We start from the raw sequence: 22,278 nt of genomic DNA, 5'->3' as shown, positions 1-22,278 counted from the left end.
GCATGATGAAAGTAGCCGATCTACAAGCTCACAACGCGTCGCAGCGTGACGCGTTGTGAGCTTGTAGATCTGCTATTTTCAGAGCACAACACCCAAGTGCAACCAAACATAAAATGACTCATTTTCATTTCATGTCATAGTTCTACTGGATCTCTTCTCCACTATCTCTCCCTAACATGTTGGTCTACTTTTTATTTGTTGACGAAATTGTCAATATATTTAGTCTTAGTTTTCGTAGCATAGTTTTTATTTAGTTTTAGTCAGTGAAAAAAGGTAGTCGACCAACATTTTTTGGAGGAGGGCAGGGGTCCAGAAGTCCCGAGTTGGTGTTGGCTAGAACACTCTCACAACGCATCGTACTGAGTTACACAAATTCTCAGGACAAAATCATTTAAATACAAATATATAACATATATTTTATATGGATTGTCTTAGTTGTCATTGGATTCAGAAGGGTAACAACTGTGGTTGTTTAGAGAACTGACCTGCTAACTCTCTGGTCTGTAGCTCCACACGAGTCGCCAGCTCCTGTTTGTGTCTCTGTAGCTCTGAAACACTCTGTTCCAGCTCTGGTATGACCTGTATGAATGAATGAATGAATGAATGAATGAATGAATGAATTTGTATGTTCGTGTCTTGTCATAAAACCATCCCTTACGGGATAATATAAAACACCAAAAACATAAATAAACAATATCACATTCACTTCTTGGAAACTGTACAAGTAAAAAAGAACATATTTGGTTAATACCCAAAAACTAAAAATAAATATACATCACTATACGTTTTCTTTGTCCCTTTGTCCCATGCCTTCTCTAAATATGTTTTGAATAATAATCATAATCTGCAAGTATCTAGTAACTAAAGTTTTCAAAAAATTGCATCACAACGCATTGTGAGCTTGTAGATCGGCTATTTTCCAATGACCGAAATGTATTTAAGTGGCTAATGTATGTTTTGTAATAATAATCCAAATCTACAAAGTAACTAGTAACTAAAGTTGTCAAATAATTGTAGTGGAGTAAAAGTACAATATTTGCCTCCGAGATGTACTTAAGTACAGTGCTTGAGTAAATGACCTTAGTGACTTTCCACCACTGGTTTCTCTGCACTCACAGAGTTCTCCTCGGTGAGCCTGGTGATCTCCAGGTGGATGTTCAGGTGGAGGTCGCTCTTCTCCTGGAACACCCTCTGCAGGTGGAGGTTCTCCTTGTTCTGATGCTCCACCTTCCTGCTCAGCACCTCCACCTGACGCTCGTAGCCGTCCGCCTGCTCCCTCTGGTGGCGCTCCAGCACACTGCAGGCAGCAACAACAACACCATAAGGAAGGCTATATAGACCAGGGGTCTTCAGGCCAAGGGGACCCCTTAGCTGAGAGAGAGATGAAGCAGGGACGGGACCCCCCCCCACCCCCCCACCCCCCCACCCCTACATATTGGATCCATGTTAAATGTGTTTTCAGACATAAATGATTGGCTTAGGAATGTGACAAAAACTGACTATTTTTATTTGTGGGCGGTGAAACCACCCCTATATGTGAGGTTTGGATGATTTGCACCCCCCAACCCTGCGCTGTGATTGGCCACCAGGGTACCCCCCTAACCCTGCACCGTGATTGGCCAATCACAGTCTATTCAGGACTGTGATTGGCTAGTGAAACATGACACATGTGCATAGCCCTATAAATAGGACTATGCACTTAAAAGAAACGCATTTATGTTTTTTTTTTTCTACTTTACTTAAAAAAAACGCATTTATGTTTTTTTTAAAGTTAACTGTGATGAACACTGTGACCACACCGCCCACTTCACACTGGGTGTGATTTTTATAACAGTACTGGACTATGCTCTGAGACAGGAGGGGAGCATGAGCTCGGCTTCACTATCACGCCCAGAAGGTCAACGAGACACCCTGCAGAAACCCTGACAGACCTGGACTACGCTGACGACATCTGCCTGCTATCTGACCACGTAAAGCAGGCACAGGAGCCCTTGTCCAGAGTGGAGTGTTAGAGTGTGCTAGGGTTGGCCTCATGCTAAATGCAAAGAAAACCGAGGTCGTCATGACCTACAGTATAACATCCCCCAAGAACATCCGCCCCTAACAACAACAGAAGGCACTGTGCTAAAGGAGGCCAGTGACTTTAAATACCTGGGCGCATGGGTCGGCTCCACAGAAAAGGACCTTAAGGTGAGGAAAGCACTTGCCTGGAGAGCTCTTAATGGCATGACCAGTGTGTGGAAATCCAACCTCCCCCGACGCAACAAGATCAGTTTCTTCTCTGCAACTGTGGAGTCCGTTCTCCTCTACGGCTGTGAACGCTGGACACTAAAGCAAGCCCTACAGAAGTCCCTGGACGGGTGCTACACCAGAATATTACGTGTGGTACTGTACATCAACCAGGACGAGCACATTACCAACAAGCGTCTGTACGGGGCACTACCAAGTGTATCAGAAAAGATAGCAGTCAGGAGGATGAGACTAGCCGGCCACTGCCACCGGCACCGAGAATTCCCGGTCAAAAAGCTGGTACTGTGGGAACCTACACAGGGGCGTCGATCAAGAGGACGTCCCACACCTACCTACGTGGATGTACTAAGGAAAGATGCTGGTGCAGAAAGCACAGAGGAGCTGGCCAGATGTATGGAGAACCCAGATGACTGGAGACTCCGATGGAGGGCTCGTCTGAGGACGACGTAGAGAGAATAGAGTACCTGGTAGCCTGTTGCCACAAGCTGTAATAGAGTAGTAGTAATAGAGTACCTGGTAGCCTGTTGCATGTTGTCACAGGCAGTAATAGAGTACTAGTAATAGAGTACCAGTAATAGAGTACCTGGTAGCCTGTTGCATGTTGTCACAGGCAGTAATAGAGTACTAGTAATAGAGTAGTAGTAATAGAGTACCTGGTAGCCTGTTGCATGTTGTCACAGGCAGTGAGCAGATCTTCTACGTCATAGATCTTATCAGGATCATCTGCTGTCAACCTGAGCAATGATGTAATGACAAAGACACAGTTAGATGACATGATGTGAACGTAAAGTCCAAAGGAACATAATTATGTTAAGTTAATAATATATGAATGATAAAAATAATAAAAGTCTCTCACCGTGACAGCACCTCCTCTTCCACCACTCCACCCAGCATCTTCCTGGTGATCTCGTTCATTTTAGCTACAACAACAACACAAGAGGAAACCTGTGCTCTAAAACTGTGCTCTAAACCTTTCCTCTTTTACGCAATTATTTGGGGGTTATCTCTTGCAATTTCCCCACAGGCGCTCAGCACTGGTTGTGAAACTCCACACTGCTCTAGACCAGTTGGTTCTCAGACTTTTCAGGCAGTGATCACCCCCAAAATAATCATTATTTGAGCTGAATTATATTCATATTCAGACGCACGTGAGTGAGTGCCCCGGGCGCGTGCGTCTTTGGCGCACGAGCCGGTTTAACCCGGACGTGTTTATTTACTTCTTCTGTGGTCATATTTTGGTGAATTCACTGAAAGGATTACGGAAGAAAACCCCTTGAAGCCCTACATGAGCTGTGTTTTGGAGTTTATGGACGTATTTTTGATACAGTTTTGCTGTTGTTAAATCAAGTCCCTAATTTAACGTGTTTTCTTCATTTTTGAATTATTCACTCAACGTTAAGGAATGTTAAACCATAGAAATAAATACATGTTTTGGGTGAACTACTCCTTTAAACAAATAATCTGGAGACCCTCTAAAATTATTTGGGGACCCACAGTTTAAGACGCACTGCTCTAAACATCATACCTCTAGTGTGTTCAGACTGTCTCCTCCTCTAGATATAATACCTCTAGTGTGTTCAGACTGTCTCCTCCTCTAGATATAATACCTCTAGTGTGTTCAGACTGCTGTCTCCTCCTCTAGATATAATACCTCTAGTGTGTTCAGACTGTCTCCTCCTCTAGATATAATACCTCTAGTGTGTTCAGACTGTCTCCTCCTCTAGATATAATACCTCTAGTGTGTTCAGACTGTCTCCTCCTCTAGATATAATACCTCTAGTGTGTTCAGACTGTCTCCTCCTCTAGATATAATACCTCTAGTGTGTTCAGACTGTCTCCTCCTCTAGATATAATACCTCTAGTGTGTTCAGTGTCTCCTCCTCTAGATATAATACCTCTAGTGTGTTCAGACTGCTGTCTCCTCCTCTAGATATCATACCTCTAGTGTGTTCAGACTGCTGTCTCCTCCTTCTCTCCGTGTCGTTGCTGAGGCTCTGCAGGTTGTGAAGGTCTCTACGCAGCTCTGGGATCACCTTCATGTGGAGGAGGGGGGGGGGGGGGGCATTACGGATTTGGATTATAGTGAGAGAATTGAATAATCACGGTTTCACGATTATCACCATTATTACGCCTACATCATATTGTGATGTACGCGTTAATTGTGACGTTTAATTTAATTAATTAATTAATTAATTGTGACGTTTAAAATCACGGCTAATAGTAAAAGTGGTTAACCCATTAAGACCTGAGGCCGATTCTAAAAATGTCTTCTAGATCCCAACAGTTTTCTGAAAAACTTGCTGCGATAATATCATATAATATTTTTTTTTTTCGTAAATTAACGCCCCTACATTACAGATTACATTAGTCATTTAGCAGACGCTTTTATCCAAAGCGACTTACAATAAGTGCATTCAACATAGGTAGGGAACAAAAACTACTAATCACCAGAAGTCTTAAGTGCATTTCCTGCAAAAACAAGCAACCAAGAGTATACCTAGCGCTAAGGTAAAAGTGCAATATATCAGCTACCTATTTCCTTAAACAGATGAGACAAATAGCTAAATCAAATGAGCACGAGCTAAAACAAATAAGTGTATCGACTAAACAAGATCCAATAAAACAATACAACAATAAAACAAGAGTTCGTACAACTAGTTAACAACAAGTAGGTCAGGCAGAGAGGAAGGGTAGTGTTTCCTGAAGAGGTGGGTTTTCAGCCTGCGGCGAAATATGGGCAGTGACTCTGCTGTCCTAACATCAGTGGGAAGTTCATTCCACCACTGTGGGGCCAGAACAGAAAAGAGTCGTGACCGTGTGGATCGGCCAGAAGGACCCTTGAGTGACGAGGCAATCAGTCGCCCCGAGGTGGCAGACCGAAGTGGTCGGGCAGGGGTGTAGGCATCGACCATACCATAGCCCGGAGGTAAGAAGGAGCTGTTCCTTTCACTGACCTATAGGCTAGCACCAGGGTTTTAAACTGGATGCGAGCCGCTACGGGGAGCCAGTGTAGAGTACTTGATCATACTACAGCATCACACAAAAGCATCAAAAGTAGCAGATCTAAAAGCACGACGCGTTTTGACTTCGTAGATCTGATTTGTTTTATTTGAACCCTGAAAAGTAACAGTTTTGGACATTTTTGAGGTTTCCACCAGACAGAGACGATATACAGCTCAAATCTAAAATTAAAAATTAAAATAAACACAGATGCTTTCCCAGGTTTCAATGGGTTAATAATATATTCCCATCCCTACCTTGACGTGTTTGCTGAGCTGCAGCACCTGCTCCTGGAGGTCAGAGGTCATCCTCCCGGCGTCCTCCAGGAGGCGCTGCAGACGCAGACGCTCCTCCTTGCTCCTCCTCAGCTCCTCTCTGAGGTGGTCCTCCTGTCTGTCGCCGTCGCTCCTCTGCAGCTCCATGTTGTTCTCTGCTATTCTGGAGACAAAACCAATCAATCAAATTGTTGTGTTATGCGTTTAGCATTAAATGGTAAATGGTGCATTTATATAGCGCTTTTATCCAAAGCGCTTTACATTGATTGTGCATTTAACCCATTCACACACACATTCACACACCGATGGCAGAGGAAACCATGCAAGGCACCAACCTGCTCATCGGGAGCAATTAGGGGTTCAGCGTCTTGCTCAAGGACACTTCCACACTAACTCTAGGGGAGCGCCCCCAGCCCGGGATCGAACTGGGAACCTTGCGGTTTTCCAGTTCACTCTACCCGACCACTCTACCCCTGAGCCACTGCCGCCCAATTATTGTATGTCCGTGCCTCTGGAGTTTTTGCAAACTATTAATAAAGTATTCAATCAATCAAACTTCGTGTTTAACCGAACCACTTCAAGTGTCTCTATCCTGTGTTGTATTGATAGTTCTATAATCACCAATTTTAACAACATGCTGAGGGACTACAGATGAAAATGAGCTCTTTGCTAATTAACTTATTAATGTGCATATTGTCGCCAGTAAATAAATAAATCCATATTCATCACAACATCTTAACCACTACAAACCCAGTGTTCTAAATTCTAACACTTTCTGAAATTAAAACAAACATTTCAAACATTTTCACTAGTTTAAGTCTCGAGGGAGATATAACATTTGCAAAGTGTTATGAACTGACAGTCAGTGGTCTTGGGAGAGCCTGGTCAACTACAGTACGTATGAGAGAAGTTTAGCACTTACTTCCTTAGTCTTTCTTCCTTTTCCTTCTCTTCCTGGAGATTTCTCTTTATTTTCTCAAAGTTATCTGTTAAAAAACATAAAACATAAACGTGACACTATGTCACCACAATACCAATATCCATCACTAGATAACCAACAGCCATCACCACATGATCAATATCTATAACCAAATTATCCATATCTATTACCAGTGGTGAAAAAAAACACTCACATTTTTTACTTAAGTAAAAGTATCAATACCACAATCTAGAAATAATCAGTTACAATAAAAAGTCGGGTATTACAAATGTACTTGAGTAAAAGTACGAAAGTATTGGCATCAAAGTATACTTAAAGTACCAAAAGTAACAGTACCCATTAGGCAAAATGTCCCATTTCGCAAGTTCAATATGGCTAATCTTTTTTGGAAAATAGCAGATCTACAAGCTCACAACGCGTCGCGATGCGACGTGTTGTGAGCTTGTAGATCGGCTATTTTCAAATAGCCGAAGTATATATAAGGTTAAAGTGGTTAATGTATGTTTTGTGAAAATAATCAAAATCTAGTAACTTAAGTTTTCTAATAATTGGAGTAAAAGTAAAATATTTGCCTCTGAGATGTAGTGGAGTAAAAGTACTGAACATTGCAAATACTCCAGTAAATTAACAACACCTCAAAATTGTACTTAAGTACAGTACTTGAGTAAATGTACTTAGTTACTTTACACCACTGCCATATCTATTAGTACATGATCAATATGCACAGGCAGTGACGTATGAATGGTGACCTTTGTTCTCTTTGATGGAAGCCTCAAACGTTTGCTCCGAACTCTGTTTTTCTCTGATCACTTGGTCCTTCTCCTGTTGAAGCCGTGCAGCGATCTGAGGAAACATCATTAATTACAGCAACTTGCAATGGGCCTGGTCTACAAGATACCCTACACCACAAAGATGCTGTACCCATGTACCTGTCAAAATACTTCACAAACGTCAATGAAGGCCACAATCACAACACCAGAGGAAGCTCCACTGATCACGTCCAACCCAGATTTGGCACAAACAAGGAGTTCAATTTGTTCTCCTGCTATGCCACAAAAATGTGGAATGCCCTACCAACAGTCGTATAAAGGTGTTTAAATCCCTACTCTCCTTCAAAACCGCACTTACAGATGGCTGCAATTCGAAACTGGCCCCGGTAAAGTCAACCCCCCGCCCCCCCCCCCCCCCCCCCCCCCCTCAAACTGTTTACTGTACATATTTTTGTTTTCAAACTGTTTATATGATGTTTTGCAAAGTAGTGTATATTTTTCTGTCGTTAATGTTTCTATGAATTGAGTACAAAGGACCCCAATGGAAACAAGCCATAGGCTTTCTTGTGTTTAAAATCCCCTTGCATTGAACAGTACTTCCCTGTTCTTTTTTTTTCAAACTGCTAATAAAGTATTCAATTCAGACAAAGAGAACGCAACAGTTAGCCGTGTTTTCAAGCCTCCAGTGAGTTCTGTTCTGACATCATTCTTATCAGGGCCTTTTTCACCTTTAACTTGTAGGATCGCTTGTATTTCTAAGCTACTTGCAGGTCTATGCTACAGTTGTATGCAGGAATATAATGGGTTAACCGTGTTATAAGTGTTTAAAATAAAAATGGTAAGAACATATTCAAAGCTTCACTATATCACAGTTAAAGGTGTGGAATTATGGAACACCAGTAGTGAAGAACTGAAAAATTGCAGTTTAACAAAATGTATAAAAACAAACATATTGAAATGATATTGTAATAAGCTCTCAATATGAACACCAGAAGTGTTTTTGTTTTTGTTTTGTTGTTGTTTCTGTTCGTTTCTTGTCTTCATAGTATTTTCATGACATAGATTTTGAATCTTACATTGTATTTCTAAATGTTATTTGATTGAAATTAACAATACGCAATGATGGTAGGACTGATACGTTTTAAACTTCATCCTATGGCCTTTTCGAGCACTCTAGAGTACAACATGCATTTGTTTTCATATTTTCATATTTCTTATTTTAAGTGTATTATGTTTATTCTATGTATTTTTTTGTCTTTTAACAGTGTCCAAAATAAACAAATCAATCAATCCTAACCTTGCTGCTGTCCTCTCTGGTCTTGTGGTGCTGTGCTGCCAGTGCTGTCTTCTCGCCGGCTGTCTTCTCCAGCGCGGCCTCTAGGTGGTGCACTCGCTCAGTGCTGTGAGAATGGCTGCTGGCCAGGCTGGTCAGCCTCTCCACCAGGCCCCTGTTCTCCTTGTTCTGCAAGGTCAAAGGTCGCATTACCAGTAGTGGAAAAAGTACTCAAATGTTTTACTTAAGTAAAAGTATCAATACTGCAATAGAAATACTCTGTTACAAGTGAAAGTCCGGAATTACAAATTAGCTTGAGTAAAAGTTCAAAAGTATTGGTATCAAAATGTACTTAAAGTACCAAAAGTAAAAGTACTGAAATGTTTAATGTAACACTTTACTTAAAGGGCAGGTCTATAATTCAATATAATTGCATTTATAATGCATTACAATGCACGTATAAGGCTTCATAGCACTCGTTATAAATGCTTATAATTATGCATAGCAAAAAAATATAAAAAAAACACTTAATTACGAACCAGTGTTGGCCAAAATACTTTTTATCATATGGGGACCCCGACCCACAGGTTGAGAACCACTGGGTTAGATGACAGGGGGGAACCAGTTCAGTGGGATCACATAACATAACGCAGGTAACCATTTAAATCATAGTACCTATAACGCCGTTACTGAATGGGAAAAGGTAACTAGTTACTTTATTAGTAACATTACATTAGTCATTTAGCAGACGCTTTTATCCAAAGCGACTTACAATAAGTGCATTCAACATAGGTAGGGAACAAAACTACTAATCACCAGAAGTCTTAAAGGGATATTTCACTTTCAAAAAAACTTTGGGTCATTTTATCGTCTACTCAGGCTTTTGTGAGCCCCCCAGACCGTTTTTAAGTTGCTTGATTTAGTATTTAGATATTAGATAATCATTTTATCAGACACGCCCCCTTCCTATACAAACCCATTATAACTTCAAACTCCATTTTTAACCTGTTAGATTCATCAAAAACACCCGTCCTTGTTTCTGCTGACTCACCCTGCCCTCCTAATACGTGAGGGGGCCGTGTTTTTTCGATTAATTTTTTCATTTATTTTATTAATTTCTTTTATTGTATTACATTTTTTTCATTTTCCCCCAAAAATATAAAAAATAAATGAAAAAAGTTATCGAAAAAACACGGCCCCCTCGCGTATTAGGAGGGCATTATATCAGCTACCTACTTTCATTAACAGTTACCGCAAAAAGTAATAGAGTACAGAAGTCCTGACGTCACTCGTTCATCCCCAGGTTCGTAAAGTAATGTCTCTATGGAGAATAACATTGGGTCATCATAGAATCGTCTCATAGCATTGTGGTCCAAAGATAAACAAACTGTCTTTGCGATATTGTCAGGGAGGAGGTTCTGTATCGTTTATGATAGTCAGTCACTCATATTTGATACAGTCTGTTTCTGGCGAAAATTTAACTAATTTGGCGGAAGTAACATTAACGTTTTCTCACCGTCAGTTGATGCTTCATATCCATAAGAGTCAAACCGCCGGGGTTATTTGTTTATTTTTGGAACACAGTTCTTATTTGACGCGATATTAAATACGTCTATGGGGATTCAGAATGGGGGTGGAAAACCGCGAACCAGGTAGACAAATCTAGGATGTGTAAATTACGTCAGACTTCGGTGCTCTATGGCGTTACAGTAACGCGCTAGTCCCAAAACTGTTATGGTTATGGTAGTAATAATGTGCTGCACTTATAATGCATTATGATCTCCACATTGTAACAGGGATAGACTCCTGCGTTCTCAGCTGATACTGACAATAAGCCTCTCTGAACCTAATCAGGGGGTCCTTGACATGAAAAAGGTTCCTCTCGCAGACAAACAAGATGGCAGCTCAAGATGACGTCGCCGTGTGAACGTCCTCCTCCTTTTACCTGCTCTTCCATCTTCTTCCGCAGCTGCTGCACCCTGAAGGCCAGCTGCACGTTGAGCACCAGGCGGCGCGTGGTTTGAAAGCGACGCCGGGCCAGCCACGCCCTGGCGTGCTTCTGCAGGACCAGCACCTTCTGCTCCTCCACCATCTGGAGAACATCACACACACACTCTCTGTAAGACCACCAGAACCATCTGAGTAGTGTTGATTTCGTCGACTAAAACTATGACGAAAAATATCGGTCGACTACCTTTTTTCACTGACGAAAACTAAATGAAGACTAAATAAAAACTAAGCTATGATGACTAAGACTAAGACTAAATATATTGACAATTTCTTCAACAAATAAAAACTAGACTAAAATGTTTGGTAGGGACTATAGTGGAGAAGAGATCCAGCAGAACTAAAAGACAAGTCATCATGGTTGCGTGCGGGTAGCCTGGTAAACCCTCCCTCCGGAAATCTCATTTGTCATTTATTTCAGGAGTGAGTCTGGCATGATCGCCCATTCTGCAATTTTGGCTGTGGGCTGGAGTTGGGCGGGAGTAATACCGTTGACTGACAACCCCTTCAGCCAATCAGCAGTGTTCCCCTTCAGCCAGTGCATTTTTACCACCTCCAGAGTAATGTGACTTTTGAGATGGCCATGCCCAAAATAGGTTGCCTTATTCGGATACATGCGTGTCACTGCCCGCCCCTGCCGGTTCTCTGAATTTGTATTTTTAAATAGGCTCTGTCATGATTAATTGACCACATATATGAAGTTAAACAACTAAATTATATCCAAACGATATCTTAAAAGTAAATTCCGTGCCTCAAAAAATAAGTTTGAGAGCGTTTTAAAACCGAAAGTAAGAAGTAAAGACAACGCACAAAAAAACAATGGCTGCCGTTCGTTTTTGGTCGGCTGCACTCAGTCCCATTCGGGCTCACTCGAACTCGCCACCTGATTGGCCAACTTTCGCTGTCAATCACAGAACGATGAGCGACGACGCTGATAGGCTCGTCCATTTGGTGAACGGGCTAGAAACGCCCAGACAAGCCATCAGGCCAGACTCCTTCCTGAAATCAAATGGAAATGAGATTTTCCGGAGGGAGGGGCTTTACCAGGCTAGCGTGTGGGTGTCACAGACCGAAAATAGCAGATCTACAAGCTCAAAACGCGTCGTAGCGCGACGCGTTTTGAGCTTGTAGATCTGCTATTTTCGTCATGCAGCTAAGTGAAAATCAGCCAGGCATCAGGGCACCGCCAAAAATATTTTTTAGTCGATTAAAATCTTATGGTATTTTGTCGACTACATGCATCTGAGGAACCAGAACCATCTGAGGAACATCACAAACACTCTGTAAGACCAGCATCATCTGAGGAACATCACAAACACTCTGTAAGACCAGCATCATCTGAGGAACATCACAAACACTCTTAAAGACCAGCATCATCTGAGGAACATCACAAACACTCTGTAAGACCAGCATCATCTGAGGAACATCACAAACACTCTGTAAGACCAGCATCATCTGAGGAACATCACAAACACTCTTAAAGACCAGCATCATCTGAGGAACATCACAAACACTCTGTAAGACCAGCATCATCTGAGGAACATCACAAACGCAATCTGTTAAAACGGACACATCACAAAGGTTTTTACAGCTGGAAAGAAGAGGGTGAGATATCATTTATCTTACAAGCTCCATTATTTGCAGTTTCCAGGGAAGGAAAGAAGAGTAGAGGTATTAAGTAAGTAAATAAGTTGGTAAGTTAGTAAGCAGTGTTCATGTTGTAAACTAAAACTATGACCAAAAATGGTTGTCGACGACCTACTAGTCCTAACTAATAGAAACTAAATAAAAACTAAATAAAAACTAAGCTATGCTCGCTACAGCTAAGACTAAATATATTGACAATTTTGTCAACAAATAAAAACTAGACTAACATGTTAGAGAGGGACTAGTGGGGAAGAGATCCAGTAATACAAGTAATTTTATGCTTGGTTACGCATGGCTGTTGCACTCCAAAAATACAAGCTCCCAATGTGAGCTTGTAGATTCAGCTATTTTCGGCATGCAGCTAAGTATAAATCATCCATTACGACGCCTTCAAGGCCTAGCTGCCAAAAATACAGTCGACTAAATCAACTGTAGATTTAATCGACTAAAACTTGACTAAAACATTTCAGATAACTCAAATAGAACTTTTCTGTCATAATTAACACTGTAAGTAGAAGTAAGTAAAGTAAGTGAGTAAGTAAGTAGTAAGTAACTAAGGTTAAATAATGTTTCTTACAAGCTCCATTATTTGCAGTTTTCAGGGAGGGTAAGAAGAGCAGAGATAAGAGGAAAGAACGAGGAGGAGGAGGATAGAAACAGGTCAGACATGTGGGGCGTGTTGACAGACAGCGTATATACTACATGTTGTTTACATTTCATGACATTTTCTGTTGATTTTGAAGAAAGGCCCGCAGGCCACCAATGTCACCAGACTCTTCTCCCTCCTCCCTCCCAAACAGTGGAACAAACTCCCCATTGCAGCAGTGTTGATTTCGTCGACTAAAACTATGACGAAAAATGTTGGTCGACTTCCTTTTTTCACTGAAGAAATCTAAATAAAAACTAAGCTACGATGACTAAAACTAAGACTAAATATTGACAATTTCGTCAACAAATAAAAACCAGACTAAAATGTTAGTGAGGGATCTAGTGGAGAAGAGATCCAGTAGAACTAAAAGACGAGTCGTTTTATGTTTGGTTACGCTCGGGTGTTGCGCTCTGAAAATAGCAGATCTACAAGCTCACAACGCGTCGCGCTGCGACGTGTTGTGAGCTTGTAGATCTGCTATATTCAGCATGCAACCAAGTGTAAAATCGGCCATCTGTGTCACTTTAGATGTCTTTGGCTATTCAAAAATAGCAGATCTACAAGCTCATAGCGCGGCACCGAGTGCCGCGCTATGAGCTTGTAGATCTGCTATTTTTGAAAAAAAATCTTGAAAAAAAAATCTTGAAAGAAAATGTTTTAGATTTCTTTTTTCAAAAAGTTTCAAAATTTCAAAACTTTCAAAAAACCTTAGGTCTTAATGGGTTAAGACGCCATCAAGGCACCGCCAAAATACTTTTAGTCGACTATAATCTTATGATATTTAGTCGACTAAAACTAGACATAAAACTAAAACATTTCAGATGACAAAAATATGACTAAAATGGCACTCGGCTTTTAGCTTGTAGATCTGACAGACAGACAGACAGGTTACTGTACCTTCTTGTATCGTTTGCGGTCTCTCCATCCTCTAGTGAAGGCCTGGATGGTGACGGCAGCCAGACGGACCAGCTGGTAGATGTGTTGCATCCTGTAGCGCCTCCATGTGGTCTGGATGACCAGCGCTGCCCAGCCGCGCTTCAGCGCTGCAGGAGTCACTGTTTTACTGGAGGAAACACACGCGCGCACGCACGCACGCACGCACACGCACACACACACACACACACACACAGCAATGGTCGGAATTCAGTCATTATAGAGGTAGGTGGAATGCGCTGCGTTAATGATTTGAGGCATTTTGTTCAAAACGAGCCACTCCTGCAAACTTTAGATGCCATTCTAAGCCAATCAGGATGGAATATGAAAAATCGAACGGATCCGTCTGGATCACAGGCCTATAGAGAAACTGTGTACCGATATGGGTGATGTTTGGACAACATCTGTAGGAGTAATATTGAAACAATGAGTTTTGCAAAAAGCGGCCTCCTGGTGGCGCTATACCAGGCTGATCTGAAAACAATTGGGGCAGAGGTTCTGCTCCGGCATCCAGGGAGTGTGCGTGCAGACGGACGGACGGACGCACACTGCCCGAGACATAGTCTCGGGCACGCCTTCGGCCTGGCGGAGACAATAAAGGCCTAAAGTTAAAGGGACAGTTCAGCCTTTTTTTGGAGACTTGAATTAATGGATATTTGTTTTTGTCTCATTCCTAAGCCAATAATTTTATGATCGGCAGCGGTTCCGGTAGGAGACACAAAGAGTCTCCTTTGTGTCTCCTACCGGAACCGCTGTCTACCGGTCCGCTGGTCATCAAATTATTGGCTTAGGAATGAGACAAAAACTAAAAAATATCCATGAATTCAAGTCTCCATGGAGTGACTAATCCATAGAAAAAAACGTATTTTTGGGGGTGAACTATCCCTTTAAAGCATGGGTTTTCAACTGATTATGAACCAGGGACCACCACCATGACTGAAAATCAACCTGGGGACCACTGTTGTGTTGGGAGGGGGGATATGGGCGTGGTGTGGGGGGAAAGCTTGAACTTAAATAATGACTGTTAAGGCCTTAATTTAATTTGTTAATTCGAGGTGAATTAAATCATGCCCTTAACACATTGACCGCCAGAGGTTAATCTCATAATGTACACACCAGTGCCAACGTTTTACTGTTATTTTTTGTTTTTTTCACGTCACCATAGACCTCGTTAAAATCCTTAAGATTGAGCTGTGCACTGTTTGTAAACATCGCGGAGATCTCCCTGCGTCTACCAGTCCAAACCACGTGTCAAACGGAGCCGCCATGTTGTAGTTAGAACGGTTTATGTTAAACAGTGATCAGCGAGGAGAAAAACTACAATCGAAGAAAATGGCGTTTCAGTGTGCGCTTTAGAATGGAGTCCTACGGGATCGGCAAAACGTGATCCTGAATAATTCCGTTTCCGGTGGTGTTACAATGAAATGTGCCGTACTAGAAAATTGAAAAAAGTTTTTTTTTTCGAAAAAAAGGGAAAAAGCACCACAGCCCGTAGGCTACGGGATCGGCGCTATACGGTTGGATTTATCGGCCCGTAGGCAACGGGCCTGGCGGTGAGAGTGTTAACAGTCATTATTTAACTGAGATATGCTAGTGGTCCAGAGCTCAGAAAAGATTGAGAACCACTGATCCATTCCTTTCCCATGGTTGCCCTTATTCTGTTCTCTTAACCTTCCATATTAAACTCATGTTAAACTGATTCATTGCAACATATGTATGAGCAAGCACATGCGATTGATATGGGCACGTTTCCTACTAATGATGACTCAACCAGGTAAACCGGTACGGGTACAGTTTCCCTTGAAATTCTAACTCCCATTTCTGCGGAAGCTCTTGACATCCGACTTCCAAGTAACTGACAACATTGATGCGTCATCATACATCCTACTGTTTCTCAACTAGTGGTCGATAACATAAAATATAATACAAATCCTCACTTTCCTACATTACTAAATGCATGGTCAGGGACCACATGCAATACCTGCACGGACCACCAGTGGTCCACGGACCAGCAGTTGAAAAAACCCATGCTTTAAAGGCCTAAAGGGGGCAGACGTTTCATAATCGTAATTAGGGTTGGCCAAATGGAGACATTTTATTAACCGGTTACCGTTAGGCCTTACCGATTAATTAATCGATAACCGTTAAGAATTATTTTTTTATTTTTTTTAAAAGATCTTTTTTTATTTTTATTTTTTTAAGGGCCAAAATACATTTTATTTCAAAGGGCCAAGTCTACACAGTTTTTTTTGTGTCTCCAGCAGAGTTTCTAGTGTCTCTATCTCTCTCTGGAAGAGGTTGCACATGAACTCTGCAGCCGCACTGAGGCGCTCCAACACAAACAATACCAATACAAAGACGAGGAAGAAGAAGAATAAAGTGGAAGTTACGTGTGGTTACAGGTGTAGACTTGGCCAAAAAAAAAAAAAAAAAAAAAGATCTTTTTTTTTTTTGTTTCTTCCCCCGATTAATCGTTAGTCGCTAGTATTAATCGGTGGCCGCTTAACGGTCGGTTAACGGTGAACGGTTACCGGTTGGCCATCCCTAATCGTAATCATCTTTATTGTTCACAGGCAATGTTTCCTCACCGGATGCACCTCTGTCCTCGGACGTACTGCTGGAGGACGATGGCCGCCGCCCTCATGCGGCGGTAGCGCCTGCGCTGGAGCCACCCTCTCACGTGCCTCTGGACGGAGACGCAGGCCCCGCGCAGCAGGTCCACGCGGAACTTCTCCAGGTAGGCCACCTGGCCCGCCCGGAAGAACATCTTGGTTCTGCCAAACTTGTACTGGTTGGAATCCTGGGCGTGGGCGTGGAGGGCAGTGTTCATTTTGACAGCACATTTAGTTTTAGTCATAGTCTTTAGAATCAAATTCCTTTTATTTTTATTCATATTTTAGTCATCTGAAATGTTTTACTGTTATTCTAGTTTTAGTCGACTAAATATCATAAGATTATAGACGACTAAATCTACAGTTGATTTAGTCGACTACAATCTGGGAACCCAGAACCAAATGAGAAGGAAAAACAGCGCCCTCTGCTGTTTGTACTATCTCACTTGGCTCTGGGACAATGACGACGTAGCACCCGTGCGCAAGGAAACCGGGGTTTTGGTCTGCCTTCAGCGTTTCACTTCCGGTGGTGCGACTATGTTTTCATTCCCACTAACAATATGTCTACACGGAACACTAACACCACTTCTCCCAGTGAACATGGATCGTTTTGGTTATAAGCCCACTTGTTTCTATGATAAAAGAGCAAGTTAAAATGTGAATATCTTTTCGTGGTTTTGTCTGCTCCGCGGACGCTATTGTTAAATTAGTTTCGGTTGGTTTCGAGTGGGGAATGATCGGCGGACACGTAAATCCCGCCCACTACATTTGATTGGGTAAAGCGCGGCCTGCTTCCTGATCTGAAGGCACGCCCACTTGTAGCCCAGTGTGTACACGTTATGACGAACCTTCACGACAGATTCCAACGCAGAGCAGAATCTGTTCTTGAGAGATTAAGTCGACTATAATGTATGTTGGCGGTGCCTTGATGGCGTCGTAATGGCTGATTTTACACTTGGTTGCATGCTGAAAATAGCAGATCTACAAGCTCGCGACGCGTTGTGAGCTTGTAGATCTGCTATTTTCAGAGCACAACACCCGAGCGCAACCAAACATAAATTGACTTGTCTTTTAGTTTTAGTTCTGGATCTCTTCTCCACTAAGTCCCTCACTAACATTTTTAGTCTAGTTTTTTATTTGTTGATGAAATTGACAATATCTTTAGTCTTAGTTTTAGTCGTCGTAGCTTCGTTTTTATTTCGTGTAAGGGTCCATTTGGATAGCCTGGTAAACCCTCCCTCCGGAAATCTCAATTGTAATTTATTTCAGGAGTGAGTCTGGCATGATCGCCCATTCTGCAATTTTGGCTGTGGGCTGGAGTTGGGCGGGAGTAATACCGTTGACTGACAACCCCTTCAGCCAATCAGCAGTGTCCCACTTCAGCCAGTGCATTTTTACCACCTCCAGACTAATGTGACGCAACGGGACTTTTGAGACGGCCATGCCCAAAATAGGTTGCCTTATTCGGATACATGCGTGTCACTGCCCGCCCCTGCCGGTTCTCTAAATTTTTATTTTTAAATAGGCTCTGTCATGATTAATTGACCACATATATGAAGTTAAACAACTAAATTCTATCCAAACGATATCTTAAAAGTAAATTCCGTGCCTCAAAAAAGAAGTTTGAGAGCGTTTTAAAACCGAAAGTAAAAAGTTTAACTGCCAACAGAAAACAATGGCGGCTCGTTCCATTTTTGTCGGCTGCACTCGGTCCCAGTCGGGCTCACTCGAAGTCGCCACCTGATTGGCCAACTTTTGCTGTCAATCACAGAACGATGAGCGACGGCGCTGATAGGCTAGTTTTTTTGGTAATGCGCTAGAAACGCCCATACAAGCCTTCATGCCAGACTCCTTCCTGAAATCAAATGGGAATGAGATTTTCCGGAGGGAGGGGCTTTACCAGGCTACCATTTGGAACCCCTTCAAGTTACCCAAAAAAATCTATATATATATATAAAAGGGAGCCGTTAACTCATTCAGTGCCAATGACGTGTAACACGTAATCTTTTCCCAAAGCCCAGAGTGCAAACACCTCAAAATAGTGTTTTCAGTGTTTCCCCTAGATGGCGCTGTTCGCCAACCTATGAGTGATCCTATGACTTCTGGAGAGGAGTAGATCCGGAAACAATGTGATCACAACAAACCCAGCCCCGTCCCATCTAATGTTAAAGGATTTAGACAAATATATTTTATTGTCTCCGCCGGAGGCGGAGAGTATGTTTTCGCTTTGTCCTGCCGTGTGTTCACCTCCCTCCTAGCCAAGCTAACATTGGTCAAGCTCCACGTGACACGTGTCAATATGTTGACACCAAGGCCATTGATTGGCTAGAGGGACGCATGACGAAATAAAATCCTATAAATAGGTGTGTCACTTCAAAAAGCCATTTATGTTTTTGAAGTGAGGTAAGACAGGGTCAATCAGTCTTGATTGGAACAGTACCTTCCAGTACAAATCACCCGTCCGTGCGTGTGTGTGTCCCTCTGAGAACACCTAACATTGGTCAAGCAAAGGCGCAGAAGGCCAAAGCTAAGAAAGCATACTCATCTACAACAGTAACACAGAAGAGGACTATAGAGTTGAATTGATCCCACAACAAGGCCGAAGTCTTAATACAATTGGCCACCTTGATCAAATACATTATGTAGCACTAGAGAAAACTGACATAGATCAAACACACCAATCAACTGCTGAAACTGTTCAAGACAATGAAGATGAAGAAGACAGACAAGCATTTGAACAAATCAGTCAATTACAAGGACTCCCATATGACACATTGCTTCAATTAGATTTTTTTTTAGATGCAGACACTACATATTCAGTCGCCCCTGCAGAACACCAAAAACCACGCGCATTCTACCAAGACGACCCGTTCTACCAAGACGACCCGTGCTATTAAAATAGCACGGGTCTGCTGGCGGAGACTTGTGCTCCGAGGAGCACATTTTCTAGTTATTTTGTTATTTTGTATCTTGTTTTTTTTCTGCGTTTTTGGCGAGAACAAGCTATATTCAAACAGCCAATAACTAAAGAACAGAGGGATCTCGTGTGTCGACCAACAATATTTATATCAATTATTTTAAGCCTAGAATCAAGCCATCCAGGGGCCCGTTTCACGAAACCTGGATTAGGGATAAACCGGGTTTAATCGGCTATCCTGGCTTAAATTATCCAGGAATCGGTTTCACAAAAGCTGAGTTAGCTCGGCAGATTAACTTAGCCAGTAAACCTGGATATGTTTATCCATGATCCGGTTTCACGAAAGAAAATCGAAGCAATCCTGCCTTAGTTACCATGGCAATTTAGCTGTGAAGTTAGCCTGGTCCGGACCAGGCTAACAGCCAAGCTTTATTAATCCAGTGCCTTGTTCTTCAAGTTTTGTGAAATAGCTGTTAGTCCAATGACTCCAATTGTAAACCAATGAGTTTTTCCGCACTTATTCAATTCTTATGCTAAAATCGAAGATCTACAAGCCTGAATTCTTTTTGTCTTATGGCGGCCGGGGGTCCACGGGGTCCCCGTGGCGGCCGGGGGTCCACGGGGGTCCCCGGCCCCCCATGGACCCCCGGCCCCCCGTGTACCCCCGGCCCCCCGTGTACCCCCAGCCCCCCATGGATCACCGGACCCCCGTATACCCCCGGCCCCCCGTGTACCCCTGGACCCCCATTGGCCCCCGTGGACCGGGGACCCCCGGCCGCCAAAAGGCAAGCTTTTCACTTATAGATCTTTGATTTTAGAAATTAGAAATTAGAAATGATTCTAAGTGTTTATAATTATAATTCCAACATTCACTTAAACTCCTCATGTTTAAGCCTAACTGAATTATATATTTATGGACTTAATTGCATATTTTTGGACAGCTTGTGCATTTAATTTGTCAGCAATACTTTGCCACGCTTTCTCCCTGGATCTATATTTATTGCCGCCGTGTTTCCTTTCTTGCTTATTATACATTTTACTTCCTTGTATGATTCCATGAGCTGCTGCAGTGCTGCTGTTCAGCCACAGGGAAGAACGCCGCTCTGGTTTTGGGCTCCATGATTGGTCAAGTTCAAGGATTCTGCTATCGACTTTCATGGTCTTTTATAGGAATATGTGAACTCACATTCAGCCTGGTTTAACGATCCTGGCTCGACAAACCGCTCCTTCTCAGCCCGGCTTAGCGTTCGTGGAACTGAATAAATCAGGCTGAACAGCGCAGGCTTGTCGAACCTGGATTTGCCTTTCAAACCAGGATAATTTAATTCCGCTTTCGTGAAATAGACCCCAGGACCCTGGTGATTCATGACCATAAAACCTTTGATTCCGTGAACAAAATAAATATAAACCGCAAAACAAAACGTATTTCTTAAATATAGTATTATCATATAATTAAATATTCACTTTTTTCTCTTCACATAATCTGATGTTTTAAAAATGTATGGTAATGATTCACCAGGAGCCTGGACGGCTTGACTCTTTTTTTCATTTACAATGTTTTTGACTTAACGAAACAACGATACAATACAAAACACCACCACCAACAAAAACAGGGTTATGTACTTTATTTACCATTAAAAAAGGGTTTGCAACCCCAGAAACAGGTCCTTACCCAAAACCACTGAATGAACCAACCTGAATGATCCTCTCTAGCGCCGCCCTGCAGGCCTGTTTCCTGTCACTCAGGCTGAGCTCCTGGTGGTTCATCAGCACCCTGTATCTGCTGTAGAACTCTAGGTACGTCCACCTACACGTGCACACACACACACACACACACACACACACACACACACACACACACACACACACACACACACACACACACACAGTATATGTATTTGGCCACGGACCCCCATCTCAAAATATTTTGTTCCAGGGACCCCCAGAAGCAATATACCGTCCACGGGGGCCAATGGGGGTCCAGGGGTACACGGGGGGCCGGGGGTACACGGGGGTCCGGCGATCCATGGGGGGGCGGGGGTACACGGGGGGCCGGGGGTCAACGGGGGTAAACGGGGGGCCGGGGGTCCATGGGGGGGGCGGGGACCCCCGTGGACCCCTGGCCGCCACGGGGACCCCGTGGACCCCCGGCCGCCATAAGACAAAAAAAATTCAGGCTTGTAGATCTTCGATTTTAGCATAAGAATTGAATAAGTGCTGATCAATATGGTCAATTGATCAGCAGCACAACTGCTGTTGTGCTGCTGATCAATTGACCATATTAGGAAGATCAACAGCCATCGGCTTCCTTGATTGGTCAATCCAACCCATCGGCTTATTGCTGATTGGCCAAACTTAGCGTGACGTTTGTGCCACTGAACCAATATAAGTGTCAACGCGCGAAATAGAACTCTGTACTTTACGGAGAAGGAGTTGAACCATCCCATTTGTCGTGCTGGTGAGAGAAATGTTCTACTGGGCCGTACATCTGGAAGGAGGAATATCTAGAGGTAATCATGCTGCTGTTGCAGTGGAACATAAAGTGTTCTCCTTTGGAGGGCCTTATGATGGGGACACAGATGACATTGATGTGAACATCTTCAACACAGTGTCTTTACGCTGGGTGAAGTTGCCCCCAGTGGCACCTGGGAGAGGAGAACGTCACCTTGAGGTTCCCTCCAGGCGCCGGGGGCACACAGCTGTTCTGATAGATGATATCGTTTACATCTGGGGAGGCGTTACGCACAGAGGGAGGTCTCACTGCAACGTGCTTTATGCATTTGATGTGGACACCCACAGATGGGTAAAGCCTGAGGTTTCTGGGACTGTTCCAGACTGGGACTACCACTCAGCCTGTGTCTTGGGGAAGGTCATGTTTATCCATGGAGGAGACACCCAGCTGACTGGATGGACAAATGACATGTACAAGTTGGACACCAGCACAATGGTCTGGTCTTTAATTAACACCAGAGGAACTCCACCACAGGCTTTATTATATCACTCTG

General features: G+C 42.9%; 1 protein-coding gene across 6 annotated transcripts in view; it reads right to left on the bottom strand.

The window, feature by feature from the left end:
• myo5c (myosin VC) overlaps positions 1–22,278 on the bottom strand; it is an 84,508-nt gene that overhangs the window by 27,795 nt on the left and 34,435 nt on the right. For all 6 annotated transcript variants that reach the window (XM_080436877.1, XM_080436876.1, XM_080436875.1 and 3 more), the window contains 13 exons: positions 20,969–21,080; positions 16,333–16,544; positions 13,709–13,874; positions 10,454–10,600; positions 8,533–8,697; positions 7,215–7,308; positions 6,448–6,511; positions 5,508–5,688; positions 4,190–4,283; positions 3,107–3,170; positions 2,904–2,984; positions 1,117–1,297; positions 486–579 (listed from right to left, as the gene is read on the bottom strand). In XM_080436877.1, coding sequence (XP_080293003.1) covers positions 486–579; positions 1,117–1,297; positions 2,904–2,984; positions 3,107–3,170; positions 4,190–4,283; positions 5,508–5,688; positions 6,448–6,511; positions 7,215–7,308; positions 8,533–8,697; positions 10,454–10,600; positions 13,709–13,874; positions 16,333–16,544; positions 20,969–21,080 — 1,655 coding nt within the window. The remainder of the gene's footprint in view (positions 1–485; positions 580–1,116; positions 1,298–2,903; positions 2,985–3,106; positions 3,171–4,189; positions 4,284–5,507; positions 5,689–6,447; positions 6,512–7,214; positions 7,309–8,532; positions 8,698–10,453; positions 10,601–13,708; positions 13,875–16,332; positions 16,545–20,968; positions 21,081–22,278) is intronic.

The sequence above is a fragment of the Gymnoscopelus braueri genome (genome assembly GCF_963280865.1).
Source record: "Gymnoscopelus braueri genome assembly, chromosome: 9".
Classification (NCBI taxonomy): domain Eukaryota; kingdom Metazoa; phylum Chordata; class Actinopteri; order Myctophiformes; family Myctophidae; genus Gymnoscopelus; species Gymnoscopelus braueri.
The sequence above is the reverse complement of the archived record's forward strand: the minus strand, read 5'-3'. Positions and strand labels throughout refer to the sequence as shown.